At 33.9% G+C, this 10,000-nt stretch overlaps 1 protein-coding gene across 3 annotated transcripts in view; it reads left to right on the plus strand.

Annotated features, from left to right (window-relative positions):
• Nucleotides 1–10,000, plus strand: part of LOC113807067 (TGF-beta receptor type-1-like) — a 65,231-nt gene that overhangs the window by 23,538 nt on the left and 31,693 nt on the right. Inside the window, exon 4 of one of the 3 annotated variants that reach the window (XM_070144736.1) lies at nt 8,787–9,019. The exons of the other annotated variants lie outside the window; for them this stretch is intronic. Within the exon in view, the coding sequence (XP_070000837.1) occupies nt 8,787–9,019 (233 nt within the window). The remainder of the gene's footprint in view (nt 1–8,786; nt 9,020–10,000) is intronic. 3 annotated transcript variants of the gene reach the window in all.

Here is a 10,000-nt window from a genome sequence, read left to right on the forward strand (position 1 = left end):
AGTGTATCTGTCACTGGAGAATGTATAGGAAAAATATTCAAGGAAGAAAAGAGATAGCTGTTGAAGAGTAAGAGAAAAATCTGGGGAGAGAGGATGGTGTTAAATATCAAAGATTAGTGGCCTGAAACAAAAGTGTTACTATTGGAAATGATGAGTTCCCTCTGACGAGCTGATTTCATGGAGTATGTCATTATGCAGTGTCGTTTGTGACTCGGGACACCACAGTCCTTGCATGATTTCATGCCTTCTGTGACCTGTGATATATAATTAGTAATTTGAATATATAACTATCATAAAGTCTATAATGAAAACAGTATGCTGGTCAAGAACCTTAAAAAAAAAAAATGAAAGAAGAATAATTCAAGGAATGGGAAAATTAGGTGGGGTCATTAGGGCTTACTAATTGACTCCATAGTCACTGAACACTTGTGGAGCCATCTGTGGAATAAAAATGGAAAAAAAATACATTTTTAGTTGTTAGGTCAAAGATAATACTTTTGCTAATGATAGTTATGATCAATTTTTTTTTTCATTATATTGATCATGATTCATATAATTTTATTTAGTTCACATTATTTTTTATTTTTATATTTTTTGTTATACTATGGTAATTATTATCATTATTAATATTGTCATTGTTATAATCAGTATTAGTTTTATTATGTTTAATGTTATTTGCTACTGTTGTATTAATGATTTGATTATAGTATTGTAATAATTATCAATCCTTTTATTATTATATATCTGCCCATTGTTATACTTTTAGGATTAGGACATCTTGTGTACAGACTGTTTGGCCATGCATCAGAATTTATTTTCCATATTTAAATTTTGTCGGTTTTCACCTGTTTTTGCAAGGATTAAAGAGATAGTAAGGTTTTGTAGGGGTGTAATTTTTTATATCAGGTATATTATGATTTTTTCTTTTTTTTTAATTTATTATTATTGATGACTGAATTTGTAGGATAGCATAGGTGTTATAAATTTTATGCAACTTAAACATGGTGCATTGAACAAGGAATAGCCTATGATTTAATTTGGACATAGTAGAGTTGATTTTAGGTTTCCCTGGATTGGATGTATTCCAATACTTGTGTTAAGCAAATAGAAACAAAAAAAGAGAATGACAAATAAATATGGGAGAGAGCATTCAAATCTAATGGAAGCTTTTTTATGCCTGTGACCTTTCATGAAGTAAAAATCATGTTAAATGCTGTTAAAGGTCCAGCTGGCTTCAACTGTTCTATTTGCAGAATGAGCTCTCAGGTTTGTTATTTGTTAGTAGCTACTGCTTACCCTCAAATTCCTTATAGCAATTGTATGTCAAAATATAGTTTGGGTGCAATTAACCCATTAGACTTGAGTGATATGAATGTCATGTCATGAAAAATTTAGGCTGAGGTCCATACTACAGATCCTGTTCCTACCTAGAGATGTAATATGAAGTTTGTTCAAGGAAAACAGTCTACAACCATTTTTATACAGCATATGAAATACCAAATATAGACCTTGGAAAATTGTTAAAAAAAGAAAAAAAAAAATGTTTAACAGAAAAAGAAATAACATTACAAATTGTAAGAAAAGAGTTTTGATCCTGTACATAAATGTACGGGCAAAGCCTATAAGTGACACACCTGAGAGTTGCGACTCAATCAAGCCTAATGCCCTGCCTTTGGTGCATGTGTTGGCTGTGAGGCACCTAGATCCATTGGGTTAATGAAAATATGATTAAAAACATCAATGTGACATGTTTACAATATAAGCAATGGGCTGTAATTAAAGTTTATGAATGGAAGTTAGGCAACCTTCAAGAAATCATGTTATAGTTATGGTTAAAGTTACATATGTCCAGTAGATAGATTTTAGGTGGAAAACCTGCATGTTTAAATGACCAAAGCAAAGAGAAAAATAAAAGATTAAGTCAACCCCAGAAACTTTAAATTACAATAAGGATAAAGCACACACAAAAGATAGTGTAATGTAAAAGATAATGTTTTGCCTGTTTAGTAGAAAGCACTTAACAGAGAGCAAAATATCAAGTGATAGATTTTGGAGATTTTCTTTAACCCATTACCGCCGGTATATTTTGAAGCCAAAAATAAAAGTTTCCCTGCGGCTACAAAATTGGTGCAAGGGGCTGGCCCGGACTCTGCCCACGCACCAGCTGCGGCCCGCTGCTGCGTCGGGAGCGCAAGCCCCGATACAGTGTCGCATTGGTGGGATGCCTGGCAATGTTTATTTTTTCGGGTGTCTCATATGTGGGATACCCTTCGTTACTGGGTTAATCATTGTCTATGGTTTTTAATAGTTCAGTTCACAGTAAATGGATTAGTTGCTTTCTTTGAAGAAAAGTAAAGAAAAAGATCTATGTTTTCTGTCCCTTTAGTATGGGCACATAGGTAACCCCTATGATCTGGGTGACATGACAGTCCCATCATGGAAAAATCTTGTTTGAGGGCTGGATGACATGAACATTCCGTCATCAGACAAAATGGCCGAGGGATAGGTTATGTGGACTTGCTGTCATGAGCGAAGGCCAGGGTAACAGAAAAGACTCGCCATGAATACATAAACTGCTTGTTGTGTGATTTGACTCATTTGGTGCTGAGAAGAGGGCTTTTGCATTATTCCCATTGATAACGAATGTGGAATGTAATATGCATGAGTGCTGGCTCTAGGAAGGATACCATTTTCATGCTCAGCATCATACACTTGACTGCTGTGACTAGCAGAGCAGGTTGTATTACAGAAAATTAGAAATATACGAAAAAAAGGACAACAAAAACAAATGTTACATTTACTACATAGAGAGGTGGTATCGAGTCCCTGCAAGGAAAATAATATATTACTCTCTGGATAAGGCAAATCAAAAAACAAATATGGACATTGGAAAATGGCAAAAGAAAGCTAAGATAAAGTTTATGCAAAATAACTTTCCAAGGGGAGGCACTGCTTACAAGTGTTCGTGCGTGCCCAGCCTATGCGCTGCATTCCTGGGATAGTGGCCATTTACATAACCCACTGCCTGTATTTTTGTCCAACAAGGTGGAAAAGCAACCTCTTCCAATAAATAAAAACTTGCTAAATAAAAGTATCTGTTAAGGGTGAGGGATGATTCCTTCAAAAGAATTATGAGCAATGCCTAGTTCACACAAGGGTATATGCTTCACAAAAAATATGTATGTACACACTTGTATATACGTACACATTTATATATACATATATGATCATATATGTGTATATTTTAACATGCACATATATATATATATATATATATATATATATATATATATATATATATATATATATATATATATATATATTATATATATATATTATATATATATATATATATATATATATATATATATATATATATATATATATATATATATATATATATATATATATATATATATATATATATAAAGACATGTATGTATAATTTATATGTATTTATAAGCATATGGATGTATAAGTATATATATAAATATATATGTATGTATATATATATTTGTATTTATATACATGTATATATACATCCATAAACACGTATACATATATATACACATATGTACATATATATATGTCCAAATATATATTATAAATATATATATATATATATATATATATATATATATATATATATATATATATATATATATATATATATATATATATATATATATGTATGTATGTATATGCATATGTATGTATGTATATATATTTATATACAGGTGAATATACTTATATTTATATAAATATCAATATATACATACATATATATATATATATATATATATATATATATATATATATATATATATATATATATATATATATATAAATGTATCTAAGGTTAGGTATTTATATAAATACATATATTTATATTTATCTTTATGTATTTAGATAAATATATATCTATTTATACATGTATATATATCCATATATATCTATATATGAATTTATATATGTATATATTGTATATATATATATATACATATACATACACATATATACACATTTATGTATATATGTACATAAGTACATACATATATGTATATATAAATGTGTATATATTCATATTTACATGTAGATTTCAGGAAGCTGGGGACTGGGCTTAATGAACTCATAGACCTATAGAAATAAACCTGGTTTATTTTATTTTTCTTTTATGTAGCCAGAAGATAGGTCCTGGATTGTGTTGTAGGTGTTATAGAAATTATATCTTTAGCAGAACGGACTCTATGGTGATGTTCAAGATTCATATATCTTGGAAAGAAACCTGATGTACCCCTTTGCCTAGTTGTCACTGGGAATTGGAGAATTGATGATTATACAATTTGAATGTTTTAATTGCCACTCATTGACGGATATAGTCTTTTAATTTATTTAGGAGTTGGACAGATAGGAGGTACTCTTATTTTTTAATTTATTTTTGAAGCCTGTAAGATTTAGATTGAAGGTTATTGTGATTGGGTATGATATAATTGGAAATATTAAGCTTCTTTACATCAGATGCTTGATATACCCCAAAACTAGGAACAAGAATAATCAGAAGAGTAATCAGACTTAGTATTCCTTCAGCATCCATTATCCTCATCCCAATCAGCCCCACTTTTTGAAAGTGAAACCTTTTAGAAGGTAGAACCTGAAGATCACCAGCTAGAACCCACATTAGACAGAAGAAGGCCATTTTCCTCAATTTGCCTTGTTTGTGCCAGACCTTTAGGTAGTAGTCATGTTAAAATCTGGTTAAGAATAGAGTGGAACAGAAACAGCAGAAAAGTTAAAGAAATATTTGTGGACCCAGAAAATGCGAAAGTCACAGAACTGGTTATAGAAAAGTATAGGTGTAACAGATTTAATGAACACTCAGGTACAAACAAGCAATAACTTTGAGTGGTGGTAACTTATTAAACCTCACAGACCTACTAGAGATTGAACAATTGAAACAACATAAGCATCAACACTTAACCCATTTAGGACAGGTGGCCCATATATGAGACACCCAGAAAAATAAACATTGCCGGGTATCCCGCCAGTGTAACATTGGAACGGAAAGGGCCGTCCCTACTCGCCAATTTTGTAGCCCCCCGGAAAATATTTTTTTCGGCTTCAAAATATACCGGCGTTAGTGGGCTAATATTGTAGCTTTACACCAAATGAGATGAGTGATGGGAACATAACCCAGATGAGTCAATTTGGTCATAGCTTCATTAGAGGCCTTTGGTGTATGAGATGAAAAAAGAAAGTTCACATATCCAATGATTCTTCATCTAGAAACCATGCCAAAAGGGAAACTAATGGGATGGAAGATTATCACCTGAATAATAGAGAGGCAAACAAGGACAAAGATATAGCCATAAAGAAAGATTTTTAAATAATAGCAGGCTTTGGTAAATGAATGGACAGCCATCTCTGGTGAGCTTGTCCATAAGGATATAAAACCACCAAAGGGCTGACATGCAATCTGCATGTAAAAACTGCAACAATGTTTTATGCAGCCACAAACAAGATATGCAACCAGCAAATGCAGATGCCTAACCCAAATGAAGACAAAGAGAAGGCAGGAGGTGAATGCAGCCTTAAAGATATAAAAGAGGGTAATAAAAAAGAAAAAGTTAATATAAAGAGGCTAGATGGGGAGAAGTGTGATGAGTAAAATGCATGAAATGAGAACTGTACTCTCCCTCCCTCAGAAAAGAGTATGTAGAACCTAGGAAGTTCCCATGGAAAGAATTTAACATAGTGAGGAAATGTGAAAGAAACCAGGAATTAACATAAACCACAAAGCAATTATATGTACATGGAATACAGAACTCAGAATGTAGTTGGACTTATTTTCCAATAATCAAGCTAATGTAAAGATGGGGGGGGTGAGTAGATTAGGGTTGATGTGATTTTTTTTTTTAATTCAATGTCTTTCACTCTTATCCTTTACCTCATTTTCTGTCATTAGAAAGGCAATATCTACTTAGAAATGAATCTTTAGTTGGAATTGCCATTTTGGGAAAAACTAAACAGCTGATACTTTTATGTAGAAAATGAATTTGGAAGTTTTCAATTTTCAATTTAATCATTAACCCACTAACGATGGGTGTCCCACATATAAGACACCTGAAATAATTAACATTGCCGGGCGTTCTGCCAGTGTGACGCTGTATTGGGGCTCACACTCCGACGCAGCAGCGGGCTGCAGCCAGAGGGTGAGCAGACCCTGGGCCAGCCCCGCCTGCCGATTTTGTTGCCGCCCGAAATCTTTTATTTTCGGCTTTAAAATATACCGGCGTTAATGGGTTAATGATTTCTTGTTTAACATTGAGTGCTTTATATCCACAAATGGGGTGAATGTGAGTTCTGATCAGAAGGATGCAATTAAGGGGACCGTCCCTGATTATAGGGGGGGATTTTTGGTTGGAGTGGTTCAAAATGAGTTATGGTCAGTCTCAAATTTGCATATGAGTGTAGAAATACCCATGTGAATATAAATAGTAGTTTCTATAGTAATGAAATGGTAAAAATTCTTATATAAATAAATACAAAAAATTTACTTCAGATATCAAATTTTTTGTTTGTATGTTTTTCAATTTTTTCTCTTTTTTGGGGAATTTTGGTTGATCCCTCATCCTAGAGTTCTTAACCAATTAAATTTTTTAATGTATCTTTGGAAACCTCTAAAATATGTGCAGACAACTAGGGACGCGATTTTTAAAATTTGCTCCTGTTCTTTTTTATACAAAATTTTGAAAGCCAAAAAAGGTAAAAATGATTTTTTCTTTTATTACTTTTTTTTTTTTCTTTGATAACTAAATTGGATTTTCCAAAAAGCCATTGTAGATGATGTAGTAATTCATTGATATTCATTTACATTTTTTATTTCACATATTTCATAATCCTCAGGGAAGAGGGATCTGTTGTGTGGACATGTAAAAAACAACAACCAAAAAGATGTTTTTTGAGGGAGACATCACCCACCGTGTGTACAACCCTGTAGACTTGGTCTCTAAAGATAATGAATGTTAAAATATATTAAATATAAAAAAAAAAAAAAAAAAATTCTTTTCTCGGTAATACTTATCTATATGACCACTAAACCCCCTTATTTCCCCTCCCACCTTCAGGGACGGTCCCCTTAAGATATCAAGGCAGGACTAGCTTGAGTTCAAGGTACCAGAATGGTTATGTTATCATCATGAACCTTTGTATTCTGATTTTTACAGTCTGCATAACTACAAGAGTTCTCAACACCCATAATAATCTTCGGTTTGTCATGATTAGAGTGAGCCTTATATTCTTACTCTGATTGTGATGCAATAAGTGCAGTGTGTAACTGACATAATCTTGTTATGGAAAATAATTGCTGATGTTGCATTTTATGTAAATTTACTCTTTGGCCTAGTAGTTACAATACCAAGAAATCAACTTGAGATACTTGCATTCCACGTTCATCCTTTCCAATAGAGCAGTACAAGAATTTAAAAATCTTAGGAATTGGGATTTGTCCCCATATTCTTGGATATCATATTGAGAAAAGAGTTTATACTGTGTTTATTTTTTCTCTTATCATTTATTTTTATAATAGTGTCAAATTCTCATTAGTCTTCATTTGTTTAAAATTGTCATGAAAAAAACTATGAAGAACTATTCGATACGGTAGTCTAGATTTCTTGAGCTTAGGTCAGTTTTAAGCTTGCTATTGGTAAGCATATGATTTTGTATTGTCTCCATCTTGAAATGATATATTGAAAATACTTCTAATAAATACTATGATCATTATTTTTACAATTATAATAGAATTATTTTATTCACACTAAGCACCAACATTCCCATTGTTGATATTAGCTTGGTTCCCAGAACATATCTCTGTACACACATTTGAACTGATTAGATAAGTATGTTGGACAGTGGCCATGCAACCATATAATCCCCAAAAGGAGGGCTACTTTGGGAACCTCTGCTTTTGGTACTTCACTCATTTTGTCATAGTCACATCATATCCTTCCCCCTCCCAATATTCTGAGATCTCAGTAATGTGTAAAATCTTGACCCTTTGAATTTATGTGTCAGGTTTAAAGACTGGATATAAAAATGTCCTAATAACAAAGAATGAATTCTATGAAGTATTCAAATGAGGATTCACTCTTTGTTAGCATTACTGGAGCAAATGTTGAAATTCTTTGCAAGTAGAACAAAGGGTTTAAGAAAAAAAAACATACATTCACTTCTCATTTTTAAACTGTTTAGGGCCTGAACATTAACATGTGTTACTTATATTAAATTCAGTTGTTTGAAATGAGGCATTGTTGATGTGTATGTGCATGGCAAAATGAGGAGTTTACACTTGTGCCCAATGATACAAATTTTACTGTTGTCTCACAAATGAAAAAAGTATAGTATCAATCATAGAACTTCTTAGTCTACCTTTGGACTTATTTTGTGTGTATCACCAAAATTTGGCTGATTTCTCTCCTCCTTTATTTGAATTGGAAATAAGACATTAGAAAATTTTTATTTATTTATCTATAAACTTTGTATTACTGGTTTTTAGCCACATCTTTTGGACAAAGGCCTCTCACTTTTCATTATCTAAATTAGTCAAAAAGCCTAAATATTGCAAGTTTGTGAGGGAAAATCTATTTTGTGAAAGATCTAGGGGGATGGGGTGATGTTGGTGGGAATGGGTTCTAGGATTGAGTATTGAGGAGGTGTGGGCCCAGCAAGTGCCTCTGTGTTGGGGACTACCTGGCTCTAACAGCTGTGTGTGTCACTCTGACTGGCTGCAGCAAGAAGCAGGCGTGTTTGGACAAAAACGAGCCGTCGGCTTACAAGTGCTGGAAGCCTGGAGGCTTCTACCACAAAGTGTACCGATATGGACTGGAGGAAAATCTATCATGCTGCCGCAACATCGACTTCTGTAACCTCGAGTTCCCATCTGCTTCCCCTGGGGGGCCACCCCAGCCTCGCTTGTTTCCAGAGGCTTCCTCCTCGGATGAGCCTGGCCAGAGGGGTGGGGAAGGTAAGGCAAGCATCAGCCCAGCCTCCCTTCCTGATATCATTCTGGAATCCTGTACAGCTCACTTTGATTGTGATTAAAAGTGGGATATGAAGGTTCTTTCCATTTGATTAAATGCAGGATCACTGGTGTGGATAATGGAAGAGAGGCTGGGTGATGGCACATGTGTGACTATTGGCTTCCCTGCCCCACCTTGTAGGCTCTGTACTAACCACTCACAAGTAATATGAATCCACCCCTTCATCCTGGTTTCTCGTGACTTACTATTCTACTTGTGCACTGCTATTATGCTTTAATAACCTGTAGCTCTCACTACCTCACTTTTCTTCTCTTTGTCTTCCTCATGCAGACTATTAGCAATTTCACCTTTGATGATGCCATTTAAAAACCAGGTCTCAGATTTATAAAGACATAAATGCTTCATTGAACATATTCTGTATGCAATATCTGATTCATTGCCTGTAAAGATAATGTCATGCTTATTTGTCTTTATGGATTGTAACATCTGGTAAAAAGAAGAAGAAAAAAAAAAAATCAACACTGCACAAATCTTCCAATGATACACAATTAGCATATATAATTGCCAGTGCTAAGGCAGTTTTACTGGTGTAGGATAAAAAAGTATGGTAAAAGGTTCTGTTCAACAGGATGAACTGGTAGGCTTTTTGGGGCTTTGGTCATTCTTCTTCGGCTGATGATTTACCTGTCTTCACCTGGAATGGACTGGTCACTCTTTTGGCTATTTTGCACTTTAAGGTTGGCAGCTTGGTTGGCTGGAGAGACTGTGTCATGGCACAGTTTGTGATGGTTGCCAGGGACTGATTGTGTCATGACTCGCGCATAGTCAGTCGGTATACGAGAGCGGCTGGCAACCCCCTTACCATGCAATCATATTTTTTGCACATAGAAGCATTTGCGGTGAGCATTGTGGGTCATTTTTGCTCGAGCTGACTTACTTCTCTCTGTGTGGTCATTTACTAACAT

The sequence above is a fragment of the Penaeus vannamei genome, chromosome 32 (genome assembly GCF_042767895.1).
Source record: "Penaeus vannamei isolate JL-2024 chromosome 32, ASM4276789v1, whole genome shotgun sequence".
Taxonomy (NCBI): Eukaryota; Metazoa; Arthropoda; class Malacostraca; order Decapoda; family Penaeidae; genus Penaeus; species Penaeus vannamei.